The sequence below is a fragment of the Culex pipiens genome, chromosome 3, assembly GCF_016801865.2.
Source record: "Culex pipiens pallens isolate TS chromosome 3, TS_CPP_V2, whole genome shotgun sequence".
Taxonomy (NCBI): Eukaryota; Metazoa; Arthropoda; class Insecta; order Diptera; family Culicidae; genus Culex; species Culex pipiens.
The window spans coordinates 45230663-45247302 of NC_068939.1; the positions used below are offsets into that span (position 1 = coordinate 45230663).

At 37.8% G+C, this 16640-nt stretch overlaps 2 protein-coding genes across 8 annotated transcripts in view; both read left to right on the plus strand.

Annotated features, from left to right (window-relative positions):
- LOC120420064 (UDP-N-acetylglucosamine--peptide N-acetylglucosaminyltransferase 110 kDa subunit) overlaps positions 1 to 9892 on the plus strand; it is a 54926-nt gene extending 45034 nt beyond the window's left edge. For all 6 annotated transcript variants that reach the window (XM_039582980.2, XM_039582981.2, XM_039582979.2 and 3 more), the window contains 2 exons: positions 6605 to 8707; positions 8770 to 9892. In XM_039582980.2, coding sequence (XP_039438914.1) covers positions 6605 to 8707; positions 8770 to 9055 — 2389 coding nt within the window. In that variant the 3' untranslated portion in view covers positions 9056 to 9892. The remainder of the gene's footprint in view (positions 1 to 6604; positions 8708 to 8769) is intronic.
- A 1248-nt stretch (positions 9893 to 11140) lies between these two features.
- Positions 11141 to 16640, plus strand: part of LOC120420080 (syntaxin-10) — a 29397-nt gene continuing 23897 nt past the window's right edge. The window contains exon 1 of one of the 2 annotated variants that reach the window (XM_052710062.1): positions 11141 to 11295. Coding sequence is in view for 1 of the 2 variants with exons in the window: in XM_052710061.1 (XP_052566021.1) it covers positions 11855 to 11886 (32 nt within the window). In the remaining variant the exon portion in view is untranslated. Of the gene's footprint in view, positions 11296 to 11355; positions 11887 to 16640 lie in introns of those variants that run through there. The other variant, XM_052710061.1, reaches the window with a different exon arrangement.

Genomic DNA, 16640 nt, shown 5'->3' on the forward strand with positions numbered 1-16640 from the left:
ACTATCGTGCGGATTACGCCGTACCATCCGTACAACTCACTGTCCGAGCTGGAGGCTGACCAGCACGGGTGCATCGACTGGATTAAGTTTTATATTAAAAGGTTTGTTTTGTTGAGGTTTCACAGGGGGAGGGGCCTGGAACTGCAGTCCGGAGATTAAATAGCACTTGCTCTGTTATCTGTAAACATGCTTTGTTTGCTTTTCTTGGGAACATACTGATATGCAACTGCGATGTTAATGCCTCTAAACTCAAGTTGAGATTTCCCCATAATTTCGTAGCCGGCCTACGGATATTGGAAATACAATGAAAATTGTGGCGTTATTGTATCAAAATGTGTAACTAATTCAAAACTTTATTAATTCCCTTTATATAAATCTCATGCCAGATCTTTATTTTACTTGTATGACTCATTTTTTTTAAGTTGTCTAAAGGAAATCGTAGTTCCCATAAAATCAGTCTTCGTTTTGTATGAGTATGATAATCTGATGATTTTTTTTTATTTTTCGTCAATTGAAAAAAAGAAGTAGTCTTTTGACCAATATTATATTCTTAAAATGACATAAACTTTAGCAGTTTTTTCCGACTTAAAATCATGTTAAGTTCTCGACACTAACCATCAATTATGAAATTACAGCCTCATACACTGTACCTCAAAAGTTGCAATATATTGAGCATGTCAAATTTGAAAAAAAAACAATGGCGAGCGATAAAAAATCTTCAGCAAAAAATGTCATACTCACCGGGAGCGAAATTCGGAAAAAAAATCTAACCAAACTAATCTCGTGAGCAAAATTTGGATAACATGGCGGCTCTAAAATCTATTTCTAAAAATAGGTTCTAAAATGTCTTTCTAGTTTATGTACTTGTTTATTCGCAGACGAGCAAATGTTTGGAAACAAGGTGGAAATTAGAAAACCTAGTTCACTGTTTGATAATTGTTTTTAGGATTAAGGAGAAATTTTCGTCATCCTATATGCTCACTATCACTTTCGTCAGTAAAGGAACTAACTTGTAAGAAACGTATAACTTCAAATAAAAAACGCTCAAAAAATTGAAAAGATTTTTTCTTATGTGTGTGTTTATTTTGCCGAAAAAAACTAAACCAGAAAATTTCCAAATTAAAAAAAAATAAACATTTTGCAATTTGAACATTCAAACAAACAAATCCAGAGTTTTTTTTTTTGTTTTTCAAAGGTCCTATGAAACACAATAATTTATAGGACCTTTTAAAAAAAGACACTAGAAATATTTAAAAACTCCTCTAAAATTCAAAGGTTTAAAAATTCTAAAATAATAAATTTATAAAAAAAATTAATTTCAATACTTTTGTTTAATTTTAATATTTGAATTCAAAACTTTCAAAATTCTATAATTCATAAACTCTATCCATAAAATCCTAAAATTCTATAATTCTAAAGTTCTAAAATTCAAAATAAAAATTCCAATAATCTAATATTCTTAAATTATAAAATTCTAAAATTCTAGAATTCAATAATCCTAAAATTCAAAAATCCTAAAATTCTAAGATTTTAAAATTCTTAAATTCCAAAATTCTATAATTATATAATTCCAAAATTCTAAAATTCTAAATTTTTAAAATTCTAAAATTCTAAAATTCTAAAATTCTAAAATTCTTAAATTCTTAAATTCTTAAATTCTTAAATTCTTAAATTCTTAAATTCTTAAATTCTTAAATTCTTAAATTCTTAAATTCTTAAATTATTAAATTCTTAAATTCTTAAATTCATAAATTCTTAAATTCTTAAATTCTTAAATTCTTAAATTCCTCAATTCTTAAATTCTTAAATTCTTAAATTCTTAAATTCTTAAATTCTTAAATTCTTAAATTCTTAAATTCTTAAATTCTTAAATTCTTAAATTCTTAAATTCTTAAATTCTTAAATTCTTAAATTCTTAAATTCTTAAATTCTTAAATTCTTAAATTCTTAAATTCTTAAGTTCTTAAATTCTTAAATTTTTGAATCCTTAAATTCTTAAATTCTTAAATTCTTAAATTCTTAAATTCTTAAATTCTTAAATTCTTAAATTCTTAAATTCTTAAATTCTTAAATTCTTAAATTCTTAAATTCTTAAATTCTTAAATTCTTAAATTCTTAAATTCTTAAATTCTTAAATTCTTAAATTCTTAAATTCTTAAATTCTTAAATTCTTAAATTCTTAAATTCTTAAATTCTTAAATTCTTAAATTCTTAAATTCTTAAATTCTTAAATTCTTAAATTCTTAAATTCTTAAATTCTTAAATTCTTAAATTCTTAAATTCTTAAATTCTTAAATTCTTAAATTCTTAAATTCTTAAATTCTTAAATTCTTAAATTCTTAAATTCTTAAATTCTTAAATTCTTAAATTCTTAAATTCTTAAATTCTTAAATTCTTAAATTCTTAAATTCTTAAATTCTTAAATTCTTAAATTCTTAAATTCTTAAATTCTTAAATTCTTAAATTCTTAAATTCTTAAATTCTTAAATTCTTAAATTCTTAAATTCTTAAATTCTTAAATTCTTAAATTCTTAAATTCTTAAATTCTTAAATTCTTAAATTCTTAAATTCTTAAATTCTTAAATTCTTAAATTCTTAAATTCTTAAATTCTTAAATTCTTAAATTCTTAAATTCTTAAATTCTTAAATTCTTAAATTCTTAAATTCTTAAATTCTTAAATTCTTAAATTCTGAAATTCTGAAATTCTTAAATTCTTAAATTCTTAAATTCTTAAATTCTTAAATTCTTAAATTCTTAAATTCTTAAATTCTTAAATTCTTAAATTCTTAAATTCTTAAATTCTTAAATTCTTAAATTCTTAAATTCTTAAATTCTTAAATTCTTAAATTCTTAAATTCTTAAATTCTTAAATTCTTAAATTCTTAAATTCTTAAATTCTTAAATTCTAAAATTCTAAAATTCTAAAATTCTAAAATTCTAAAATTCTAAAATTCTAAAATTCTAAAATTCTAAAATTCTAAAATTCTAAAATTCTAAAATTCTAAAATTCTAAAATTCTAAAATTCTAAAATTCTAAAATTCTAAAATTCTAAAATTCTAAAATTCTAAAATTCTAAAATTCTAAAATTCTGAAATTCTAAAATTCTAAAATTCTAAAATCCTAAAATTCTAAAATTCGAAAATTCGAAAATTCGAAAATTCTAAAATTCTAAAACTCTAAAATTCTAAAATTCTAAAATTCTAAAATTCTAAAATTCGAAAATTCGAAAATTCGAAAATTCTAAAATTCAAAAATTCGAAAATTCAAAAATTCGAAAATTCAAAAATTCAAAAATTCAAAAATTCAAAAATTCAAAAATTCGAAAATTTGAAAATTTGAAAATTCGAAAATTCGAAAATTCCAAAATTCGAAAATTCGAAAATTCGAAAATTCGAAAATTCGAAAATTCGAAAATTCGAAAATTCGAAAATTCAAAAATTCAAAAATTCAAAAATTCAAAAAATTCTTAAATTCTTAAATTCTAAAATTCTAAAATTCTGAAATTCTGAAATTCTAAAATTCTTAAAATTTAAAATTCTAAAATTCTAAAACTCTAAAATTCGTAACTACTTAAATTCTAAAATTCCAATATTCAAAACTTCTAAACTGTTCTAAAATTCTAAACTTCTAAAATTCTAAAATTCTGAAATTCGAAAATTTTGAATTAAAATTCTGAAAACTTCAAAAAAAAATCTTATGTTTTAAAAATCTAAAACTTCAAAAGGAATTAACGCATTCAAAAATAAAAAATAAAATGAAATTCAAGAGTATCAAACAAGACACAAACTGATTGAAAACTAATTTACTTAATTAATACTAATCAAATGTTTCGAATGTATTGTATAACGTTTTTTATGTTTGATTAATACAAAGGCTTGTTAATCTTTTTACAATTCGACGTCGTCGTGCTATCTTGTCGCACCCACCATTTTGACGATCCGAGAAAAACGCGTTTTAATGTTTGACCTTGAATATTCAAAAACGAGAGCACGCAATGTAAACAATAACAAACACGTTTTGTTTGGCTCACCATTCTGTGCATTGTCCCAAAGTTTGGTTGAAGTTGGTTGCTGGAGTCCCGAGTTATAATTACAAATGTTTACGGTAGTCTAGCTTGTACGTGCGACAAACGCATCCTGACTTTCCTGCCCTGAAATCCCTTTGGTCTTTTGTCGCACTTACATCAATTTTCATGGAGTGACAAGATAGCACGACAAGATTGAAACTACTTGCATATGTAAAGTGACAAAAATGCACGGAGTTTTTTCGGTTTTTGTTGAATATCTCAGGATTGAAATCGAATTTTGGGGATCTGTGAAGGTCAAAAGGTGAGGCATTGTGAGCTGCACAAAATGGCGTTCTTAACTCAATTTGGCCCAAAATGCACGTACGACAAGTTAGCACGATGGCGACGAATTGTTCAATTTTTGGATCACTGATCGGACCACTGATATGTTTTAATTCATTTATTGATATTTTGTTAATGAGTAATAATTGCATATAACTGTAATAATTTTTGAAGCATTTTGTCAACGGGCTTGAAAAAAACTCTACTCTAAAAACTGTTCTCCCCTTTTAAGCTTTATGCCCGATTCACCCTAGTTTACGGTAACGAGTTCCCAAAACGTCTCGTCATCTTTCGCCACACTCTTTCCAAGAATTCCCTTAAACTTTATCGTCTTCTCGCCTCGCCGATGCTGACAGCATCTCTTTCAGCGGTTTATTGCAAAACGATGAGGCACCACCGCACACCTTCTCGACACTTGTGCTGGCCCACAACCACAATAATAATTCACCAATAAAAGTGGCTATTTTTAGACGGACGGATGTTCGATATTGGTTCCTACCTCTTCCACCGCAATTTTCTTGGATTCCCGATGTTTGACGAGATTTTTATTGCTTGCTGCTGCTCTTCGTCGTTGGTTCGAGTCGTGTTCGGGGACCACTTTTCGTGACACTTTTATTTACACGAGTGCTTCTCAATATGTACAGAGCAGATGTGCGCTATTAAAAGTTTTGTCGTGTAAACGAATTCACTGATTCCGCTGGTCGAAGCACTTTCAGGAGTGCTGTCTCAAGCTGGATTTGAACTCGGGACGCCAGCTTTAAACACGTGCCTTTACCGTCAGAGCCACTTCCATAGCATTACAATTACAAAACAGTTTCAAATTGGAAAACCAAATTCGATTGATTTTGCCTGTATTCGCTTGTGGCGATTTTTCCCTAGCAAAGCAAAGCGCTATGCAAATTCGATTTTCAGAGCTTTTCCTTCCCCCCAAATCGAATTTTTCGAAGGACTATGTCTGTTTACAAGCTCTCCAATATAGAGAGATCACAAAAAGTGGGCTTGTGGGGAGGGCGGGAAGGATTTCCCATTTCCGCCGGCAATTTCCTGAACAGATGTTGGTTTTTCGCAAGCACTTTGCATGTGTTTTTGCCCACCCCCAGGATGTTTTTGTGCAAGCGAATTGATCGTTGGAGGAAAAAGTGACCAGAGCCAAGAATTTTAATGTTTTATCAGCTGGAACAAGTTACAAATCAAATTAAGTCAGCAATTTTGGCTATCGCCTGACGCCAGCAAAGTTCTGCGATAACCATCCGAGCTGGCCATGGCGTGACAAAATGATAAGTTTTCGTAAAATTTAGAAACTTGATTATTCTTCTAGATAAATTAAATTCTCCACTCTGATTGAAGCTCGTTCGCACTTTTTCTGGCAACCACTTTTGAGCAGAATCGTTTTACTCGTGCACGAAGCTGTAGATGAGAAATGGTTTTGATTTCAATTTTGCACCCACCAACCTTTTAGTGCTAGGTCATTTCCGCTGGTTTTGGTTTATGCAACTTTTTTGTAAATTTTGACTGTATGAAGAAATTTTCTGAATTAACCGAATTAGAAATTTAAACCCCAGGTTTGATAAAAGCGATACATACCCTTGAACAACTGTGTAGAGCGTTTTTTCCCCCATTTTGGGTATCAAAATTACGCAATTTTCCCTCCCTTGTTCGAGGTGAATGCAGCTCGTACACTGAAATCAAGAATCTGGATTGTTGGGCAGCCGATTTAATTTACGCTTCCCAAATTGGCTCGTTTTGAAGGGTGCTTTTTGTTGGATCCGGCCGTGACCCGTATTAACGCGGTCCAAAAGGACCAGACGATTACGGACAGAAACAAACAAATTAAAACAATGTTCTTTACTAGAACTAACAAACGAACGACTACATTTATTCACGAACAACGAAAGAATCAACAAAACATAACAACACTTTAAAATGACAGATCACATCTATGCGCTGTCACGGCATCAACCAGTGACAGCTATGCTGCAACTGGAGAGCCCGAGAGCCCAGCGGCGCAGAGTGCACGAATAGACTCGGCTTCCTGGTGTACACTCTCGCAGTGTTGCCGTCCACAAGACTTTTAAAATGGTTCGACTTTCCCATAATTTCGCTGCCGGCCAGCAATTTTTTCGAATAATTCACCTTATGCCAACTGAAATCAGCTAATAATTTGTTTCTCAAAAGCATCATCCTAAATCTGATCTATTGAAACCCCAAATTTTCACAAGGCAATTTAAACAACTCTAAATCTTTTCTCCCACAGAGCCGTAGCGGCCTACCTGCGCGCCCTGAACCTGTCGCCGTACAATGCGGTCGTGCACGGCAACCTGGCCTGCGTGTACTACGAGCAGGGCCTCATCGATCTGGCCATCGACACGTACCGGCGGGCGATCGAGCTGCAGCCCAACTTCCCCGACGCGTACTGCAACCTGGCGAACGCCCTCAAGGAGAAGGGTCAGGTCCAGGAGGCGGAAGATTGCTACAACACGGCGCTGCGCCTGTGCCCGAACCACGCCGATTCGCTGAACAATCTGGCCAACATTAAGCGCGAGCAGGGCTACATCGAGGAAGCCACCCGGCTGTACTTGAAAGCGCTGGAGGTGTTCCCCGAATTTGCGGCGGCGCACTCGAATCTGGCGTCGGTTCTGCAGCAGCAGGGTAAGCTGAACGAGGCGCTGTTGCATTACAAGGAGGCGATTCGCATCCAGCCGACCTTTGCCGATGCGTACTCGAACATGGGCAATACGTTGAAGGAGATGCAGGACGTGGCCGGGGCACTTCAGTGCTACACCCGGGCCATTCAGATTAATCCGGCGTTTGCCGATGCGCACAGCAATCTGGCGAGTATTCACAAGGATTCCGGCAATATTCCGGATGCCATTCAGTCGTACAGGACGGCTCTGAAACTGAAGCCGGACTTCCCAGATGCTTACTGCAATCTGGCCCACTGTCTGCAGATCGTCTGCGATTGGACAGATTACGAGGCTCGTATGAAGAAGCTGGTTGCGATCGTGGCCGATCAGTTGGACAAGAACCGGCTACCGTCGGTTCATCCGCATCACTCGATGCTGTACCCATTGTCACACGACTTCCGTAAGGCCATCGCCGCTCGGCACGCAAATCTCTGCTTGGAGAAGATCAACATCCTCCACAAGCCACCGTACAAATTCACGCGGGAACTCACCGGCCGGCTGCGAATCGGCTACGTCAGCAGCGACTTTGGAAACCATCCGACGTCCCACTTGATGCAGTCGATCCCCGGAATGCACGACCGCTCGAAGGTTGAGGTATTCTGCTATGCGCTCAGTCCCGACGATGGAACCACGTTCCGGAGCAAGATTTCCCGCGAAACGGAACACTTTATCGAGCTGTCACAGATTCCTTGCAATGGAAAGGCCGCCGATCGGATCCACGCCGATGGAATTCACATCTTGGTCAACATGAACGGCTATACCAAGGGAGCTCGGAACGAGATCTTCGCCCTGCGACCTGCACCCATTCAGGTTATGTGGCTGGGATATCCAGGTACGAGTGGAGCCAGCTTCATGGACTATATCGTCACAGACTCGGTCACCTCGCCGATAGAACTAGTCGATCAGTACAGCGAGAAGCTCGCGTACATGCCACACACATACTTCATCGGTGACCACCGGCAAATGTTCCCCCATCTGAAGGAACGGGTCATCGTGAGCGGAAAGTCGCAATCCAACCAGCTGGTGGACAACGTAGCCGTCATCAACGCGACCGACCTGTCCCCACTGGTAGAGAACACCGACGTCAAAACGGTCCGCGAAGTCGTCCACGCCAACAAAACCGTCGAAATCCAGCACAAGATCGTTGAACTCCCCACGACAACCCCAGTCGAAACGATGATCGCATCCGGTCAGATCCAAACCTCGCTCAACGGAGTCGTCGTCCAGAATGGCCTCGCCACTACGCAAACCAACAACAAGGCAGCCACCGGCGAGGAAGTCCCCCAGAACATCGTGGTCACGACCCGGCAACAGTACGGCCTGCCAGACGACGCCGTCATCTACTGCAACTTCAACCAACTGTACAAAATCGACCCGCACACGCTGACCTCGTGGTGCAACATCCTGAAGCACGTGCCCAACGCCGTTCTCTGGCTGCTCCGCTTCCCCGCAGTCGGCGAAGCCAACATCCAAGCAGCGGCCCAACAGCTCGGCGTCGCGCCCGGCCGGATAATCTTCTCCAACGTGGCCGCCAAAGAGGAGCACGTGCGCCGTGGCCAACTGGCCGACGTGTGTCTCGACACGCCGCTGTGCAACGGCCACACCACCTCCATGGACGTGCTCTGGACGGGAACGCCCGTGGTGACGCTACCCGCTGAAACGCTGGCCTCACGGTAAGTCAAATCAATCAACTAGTCTAAAAAACCCCAACTTACGAGTAATCCCTTCCTCACAGAGTGGCCGCCTCGCAGCTGGCCACGCTCGGCTGTCCGGAGCTGATTGCGCGCAGCCGCCAGGAGTACCAGGACATTGCCATCAAGCTGGGCACGGACAAGGAGTACCTGCGGGCGATACGGGCCAAGGTGTGGGTGGCGCGCTGCGAGAGCCCCCTCTTCGACTGCAAACAGTACGCCCAGGGCCTGGAGACGCTGTTCTACAAGATGTGGGAGCGGTTCGGCCGCGGCGAGCAGCCCGATCACATTTCCGCCAAAGACGGGGCGCTGACGAGTGCGTCCAAGTAAAACATAGTCACACACACAGAGATCGCAACACAAAACTACTAAACGCAGCCAGAGATAAACCGTAGATTTGTAGGGGAACAATTTTTACCTTCTAAAAATTGTGAATTTTCTTAGTGTATAAGAGTTCTATTTTTGATTGAACGGAAATTGCATCCTTATAAGTGGGATCGGCACGACAAAATTCCAGGAAAAACTGAAATTAAAACACAACACCCTCGTTGCTTTTGAGTTGTTTTAATTTGATTAAATTATTTTATTGCAAACCAATTTACAGCTGGTAAGGAATTGTAAAAAGTTTAATCTACGCGTTGACACGCGGTTTGTTAGGAGTAAGTAAATTCTAGTGATATTTAACTTTGCTAACAGGTAGTTTTAGAGATGTAGATGTGCTTTACTTTTAATATAAAATTTGCTCTGAAATTTATTTTTGATTCACGACACCCTTTAAACTATCAGCAACCAAACACACTTTAGTTCAATTATCTATACGATGTAGGTGGCGCCACCTTTTCGCCAGTTACTGGTTGCATTTCGGTAATTGTGCGCATTGCGACCAAACAAACCGTGAATAGTTTACGCGTGTGCGTACCCGCATATGCCGTAGAGAGTTCTACCAAATGGGTTGGCATAATTTTGACAAACATGTAAACAGATTAAAACGCCGATGGAACAGCTGAAAAAATCTTCGAACGGCCTGTTTCGATGAGGCAATAATATTTCTTGTACATATATTTTTGCTATAGGTTTAGTGAAAATCAACATAAAACTTATATTTTCCGAGGATTATAGACACATTCGTGGATGTAATATTACCGAATAAATTCATGTTACTTAATATGGAAATTAGTTGTGCTTACCATATCACAGTCCATCCCAGTCTTATTAAGCTGAATTTAACCATGAAAACTAGCGTTTCCCAAACATAGAATTTTTATTCTAGTAGCATACCATTCGAAATGCCATGTTCATAACACTTCTAATTTTAATCAAAACGCTTTGATCTTTATCCACTTTTTTCATTTATCATTAAAGTTTCGTAACATAAAAGTTTCCTCCTATCGAGAATGCCGTCAAAGATTGCGCGATATAACAAACCAGCCATTAATTGAATCAAAATGATGACTGTGATATGATCAAACCCCAATAAAATATGATCAAACCCCAAAAAAATAGATGATTAGAAGTAAACTTATTTGAAAGAATATCACACCAAAACGACGACCGTGATATGATCAAAACCCAAGCAAAATAAATAAGTAAACGAAGTTGAAAATATTTGAAAGAAACGTCTCACCGAAACGATGACTGTGATATGATCAAAACCCAAGCAAAATAAATAGTTGAACAAAGGTAAACTTATTGGAAAAAATCTCTCACCAAAATAACGACTGCAATGTGATCAAATCCCATGCAAAAAAAAAGTAAATAGAGTTGAACATATTCGAAAGAAACATCTCACCAAAATTGCGAATGTGATAATATCATCAATACCCAAGCAAAATAAAAAGTTGAACGAAGGTACACTTATTTGAAAGAATATCTCTCCAAAATGACGACTGTGATATGCTCAAAATTCAAGCAAAATAAATAAGTAAACGGAGTTGAAAATGTTTGAAAGAAACGTCTCACCGAAACGATAACTGTGATATGATCAAAACCTAATCACAATAAATAGTTGAACAAAGAAAAACTTATTGGAAAGAATCTCTCAAAAAAATAGCGACTGAAATGTGATCAAATCCCATGCAAAAAAAAAGTAAATAGAGTTGAACATATTCGAAAGAAACATCTCACCAAAATTGCGAATGTGATATAACATCAATACCCAAGCAAAATAAAAAGTTGAACGAAGGTACACTTATTTGAAAGAATATCTCTCCAAAATGACGACTGTGATATGATAAAAACCCAAGCAAAATAATCAAACGAAGGAAAGTAAACAACTGTGATATAATCAGGAACCTACGTCGGTAATTGAGAAGTGTTCCTTCTTTCAATCGAGCTCTGAAATTGCATACCTGCCGGGCGTACTTTTCCACAGACGTTTTCGATAGACTGTGGCCCCAATTTTCTTTCAAAAGAAAACTGTCAAAAAGTCGAGCGTTTGTTTTGATTGCGAGTGCGCAAGAGTGAAACCTCCGTCGATGTGAAAACACCGTTCCGTACATATTTGTTTTCCCACTCCGTCGTGGCATCGGCCAGCACCAGAAGAGGGGGTTCCCGTGCGGGGGATGGTAGTGGTGAGTAGCTTTTCCCATTTTTTCTCACTCGATTTTCACTCACCACCGCATTTTCACTGGTCTTTGTGAGAGCGTGAACACGTCGTAGTCGTCGTCATCATCATCATTCGTGGAAAATAAGGATGCGAAAAATTATCTCACACATTCCAAAGCCTGCTGCGTGCCGTCGCCGTGATCCTTGGACCAGTGTCTAGAGTTGTAGAGTAATTTTGCGGTCCGGTAATCCGTCAACTTCCGGTCCGCGTTCGTGTCGTCGGTTGTGATTTTGTAGTGCTTCTGGGAAAGGGTTTTCCCTTTTCTTTTTTTCGTGAATCCAAGTTTTCCAAAAGGAGTCATCGAGCGAAGCGTGTGTGTGCATGAAATTTTTGGGGTGAAAACTTTTGTCCTCCAGAATGGCTTCGTGTCGCCGCAGTGCCAACAGGGGCACTACAGGAAGCACTAATATGGTGCGGAAATAGACGACAAATCGGGATACTTGGATTACTCGTAGTCGTCGCGGAAGCGTCAAGGAGTAGATGCCTACTGGGTGGAAAATTCGCGTCACGACTGCCAAAAAATTATGATGGAAGATCCATTTTTCGTGGTGAAAGAGTAAGTTTTCCAGCTGCTAACAAAAACCGACTAGTGGCTAGCAAAATGGTCGCAAAACATGTAATTTGAGCATCTAGCTCCTGAGGCTATGAAAAGTTGCCCACATAACATACGTTTGCGTTTGAGTCTTTGGACACAGCAAGCGCTGTGAAAAGTGTTTTTCCTTCTAGCAAGGATCAAAGATAGCGAGGAGTGGAAAACCAAGGCGATGTAGTGTAATAGCCTACTTCTGGGCAATTAAATTTCACGTTTATCGTGTCACGACTAGTGATAATTGGTGGTGAGTGATTGATAACCGCGCGCGCCAGAGAGGGAGGTCATTGTTTTAATGAGTCAGAGTCGGAAGTGAAAAACATCATAATCGACACCAGCAATGTTTGTGTGGAAGGAAATTTTCATCGATTTACAGTTGTGCTCTGTTTGCGTTAAAGTGCAGTGAATATGGCTTGCTACGACTTGTGGCCATGTGAGATAACATCTCGAATCGATGTGACGCAAGTTAAAATTGCATGAAGGCACACTGCGATGGACAGTTCGGTACAGTGAAATGGGGAGAGATTGTGATGTCAGGATGAAAAGTCCAAGTCCTTTAAAAATTATATCAAGAAAAAAAACAAACAAAAGTTAAACATATTTTACAGACATTTGAGAAAAATTGGGCACTTTAAAAAAATCACAGGAAAAAACTCATGACACATTCACCATCAGTTATAATATTTTTTTTAAGAACAATACTAAAACTGCGGGGAATACAAAGTCCATACAACCCCTACCACAAACATCGCATTTCAGACAGAAATGTAGCACAACCAGCATGTAGGGGAGAGTGGGGAGACTTGATCCCCGGGGACACTTGATCCCAAGCCTGTATCTCGTCAGCATGTGGGTAAAACAATTAGCTTTGATCTAGAAAGTTGTGCGAAATTGACTAAAACTCATTGTAGAAAACAAAGAAAAAAATTAAAAAATGTTTGGATTGAGTTACACACATTTTTCTAAGAAGTGCTGCTAAAAACTTCCAACAGATCTTTTTTCTTTGTTTTGATATGTATAGAAAACACTCAAAAAATATTCAAAAAAATATTTTTTATACATGAATTGTTTGATAAACATATCAACTCCAAAACCCTTACGCATTTGACGTTAAATTTATCGTCATACTATTTTTACAATCAATTGTTTAAAAAAGTGCGTTTAGGGAGACTTGATCCCTGCATTTTTACAGTCACTGGAATCAGCCTCAAGATTAAATAATTTGGCTGGGTTTTCGTACATAGTTTCCTTTAGTATAGTTGTACATAACTAACTGCAGTTTGAACCATTTTTCAAAAGTTTTGTAAACAAAAATTACCAGCTTTTGTAAACATGCTCAATTTTGGTCTAAAAAAGAAAATTTTAAGTTTTTAAATATTTTACATGCTAAAGTTGTTATATTTTGAACACAAACGTACAGGTTTAATGTGAAATTGCTGTATCTTATAGAAAATTAAAAGTTTGGATGAATTAGAAACATTTTGCTTAAGATTTTTTCAAAATGTTGAAAGGGGGATCAAATTACCCCCAACATTTTGAAAATGCCGGTTTAAAATATTTTTTTAAAAGGCTTGGCATTATTCGAAGAGTTTATCTGATGAAATACCCTTATCAGTGTTGCATACGGGCCTTGGGCCAAACAACTGTACTAAAAATGTAACACTAATACACTCACAAGAAATGAATAAAACATCAACGCGACGGTTGTCGCGCTCTCTTTCGCTGTTCACCAGTGCAACATACAAGAAGTGCGTTATTCTTCTTACTCGACTTGCTGTCCGATCTCTCCCCAACCAGCGTACGTTTTAGTGGCGACGGGGATCAAGGATTTTTTTTCTCTCCGGTGAAAAAGTAGTGATTTTGGTAATTTTCATCGCGTTTCGCGGTACGCGTTTTGCGTTTTTATAACTCCAAATCATCTACGGCTTTGCCGAAGGAAGAAGTTCTTTTGTGAGAGTACGGGGTGAATTTCGCGGCAGTGTGCTTCAGTGGTGATCGGCTCGAGTCTACCAAGCAGGCGGCCATTTTGAAGCTTCTTCGGAGAGCGTCGGTGGAGCGAATTCCGTACGAGAAATCCGGCTGATCACGGTTCCGGAGTGGACGCAGTAGGCTGTGGCTGTTGGAATCTGGGAGGAGAATCGTTAGCGGCAAGTAGCAGAAGCGGAGGTCGGCAATTTTGGCAAAATCTGTCGGCTTTGGTTGGCGTCGGCGTGGATCGGACAAAGGCTGCCACGCGGTACGATTCTTTTGTTTGAGCTGTTACTTAAGGTAGGGGCGATTGGGGCCAAATAAGTTCCTTTTGCTTTTTTTCTTTATTTTAAAATCATGTTCCACTGATCGTATCACAGTTGGAACAAGTTCGTGATTTTGGTTGTCCTAACATTTTAACATTTTAGAAAATTGAGTGTGCGTGTGTGTGAGCTCTTTTTGTTCTGGGTAGAACAAAGGAGGATAGAAAATTTTCATCCCATTTTAAGAGTGTTCTTCTTTTTATTTATTCAGTGCGGTGAATTTGCCGAAGGTTTGTGAAGGTGCTTATTGGCGGCGGAGGACGTTCACGTTCTGTCTGCTGAACTTCCGGGTGAAATTCTCGGTGCTTTTCAACAAGGTCGGAGTTCTGGTATAGGAGAGCCGGAATTCTGGTGAAGTGCGTCGGCTTTTTCTGCTGTCAGAACGACGGTGCTTCAGCACAGGAGCAAAGGTTTGGTATCCTTGGTGGTGAGTTTTTAAGCAAACTTTTTTGAAAACTATTGGAGCCTAATTTGGCCATTTTTGGTGTTTTCTTTTCTTTTATTTAAAAAAGAGGTTCTAAATAGAACAATATGAGCATTGCTTCCACAATTGAGCAGTACCGGAAGGGTTCGTCCTTCGGTGACTGGGCTGAAAGATTAGAGTACAATTTTAAAGCCAACAAGTATACCGACGACTTGATGAAAACACACTTTATGAATTTATGTGGTTCATACTTATACTCTGAACTGAAAACTATTTACAAAAAATCTGATCTCGATAAAGCAACCTATAAAGAATTAGTTGAAAAACTCAAACAAAAACTGGATAAGACTGAACCGGACCTGGTTCAGCGGTTCCGTTTCAGCAAGAGGATTCAGCATCCTGACGAAACCGCTGAAGAGTTTGTCCAGGCGGTCAAACTCCAGGCCGAGTTTTGCAATTTTGGGGAGTTTCGCGATAATGCAATCTTAGATCGGGTTTTAGTGGGTTTAACTGACGATGACTTAAAAGAGCAACTTTTGAAAGAGGAGAAATTGACGATTGCTAAAATGGACAAATATATTACAACATGGAATATTGCTAAATCAAATGTACACGCAATCAACGCACGAACACACACACCACCAGGGAACATCAATCAAATTAGAAGGCCAGTTCGGGAGCGACTTGGCTTTAACCCATACAATAATAGGCAGAACTCGCAATATCGAAATAACTACAATAGAACAAATAACTACAACAGACAGGAAAATTTTAACAATCAACAACGTGCACACATTTCACCACGAGTTCACAATTCTCAGCGTACTGTTCGATTTCAACACAGCAACAGAAATTTTAATCGAAATGCAAATTACAACAACAATAACAATGGTTACAATGGGGGAAACAATAACTTCAGATACAGGACGGACTATTCCCGCATGACGTGTGATCACTGTGGTCAGTTGGGTCACATCAAGCGGAAGTGCTTCAGGCTGAGGAACCAGAGAAGGGAAGCGGTAAACTTTGTTACTGAGGACAGAGCGGGACCTTCAGGTAGACCGTCAGCTGGACCTTCAGGTGGATCGTCTGCTGAGACTGGTGCGGAGAGACAGCTGTCTAGCATGATGGGGCGGCTGAGCACTGGTGGGAATGTTGATCTCGACACATCTGATACTGACTGTGAGGAGTGGAATGCAGGTGATTTACAGTGTATGTGTGTTGCGTCCTTGAATAAGATTAGTGAGCCTTGTTTGATCAACGTTTTGTTGGATAATATTTTTGTTGAAATGGAAGTGGACTGTGGTTCAACTGTGACTGTGATGGGAAAATTACAATTTGACAATCTTTTTAATAAGCGTTTGCTGAAGAGTAACAAGCAACTTTTAGTTGTGAATGGGAACAAGTTGAAGATCTGGGGAGAAACTGATGTTTTAGTGCAACTTAATGGTTTGAAACGCAATTTGAAAATTATTGTTTTAGATACGGACTTCAAATTTATTCCTTTGTTTGGTCGAAACTGGATGGATGTTTTCTTTCCACAGTGGAGACAGTTCTTCTCTAACAATACAGCAATTAATGAGCAGGTAAACAGAGTAACAGCGCCAAATGGTGACAAGTTGATTGAGCAAATTAAGAGTGATTTTCCAGAGGTTTTTGTCAAGGATTTTTCTACACCTATCAAAGGTTTTGAAGCCGAATTGGTTTTAAAAAATAATGTCCCGATTTTTAAGAAAGCATATGATGTGCCTTACCGTTTAAGGGAGCAAGTTTTAGAATATTTGGACAAATTGGAAAAAGAAAACGTTATTACTCCAGTGAAATCTAGTGTATGGGCTTCACCAGTAATAATCGTAATGAAGAAGGATAATAAGATAAGACTGGTTATTGACTGCAAAGTTTCAATTAACAAGGTCTTAGTTCCAAATACTTACCCTTTGCCAATTGCGAGTGACTTATTTGCTAAACTGGCAAATTGTAAGGTTTTCTGTGCTCTTGATTTGGAG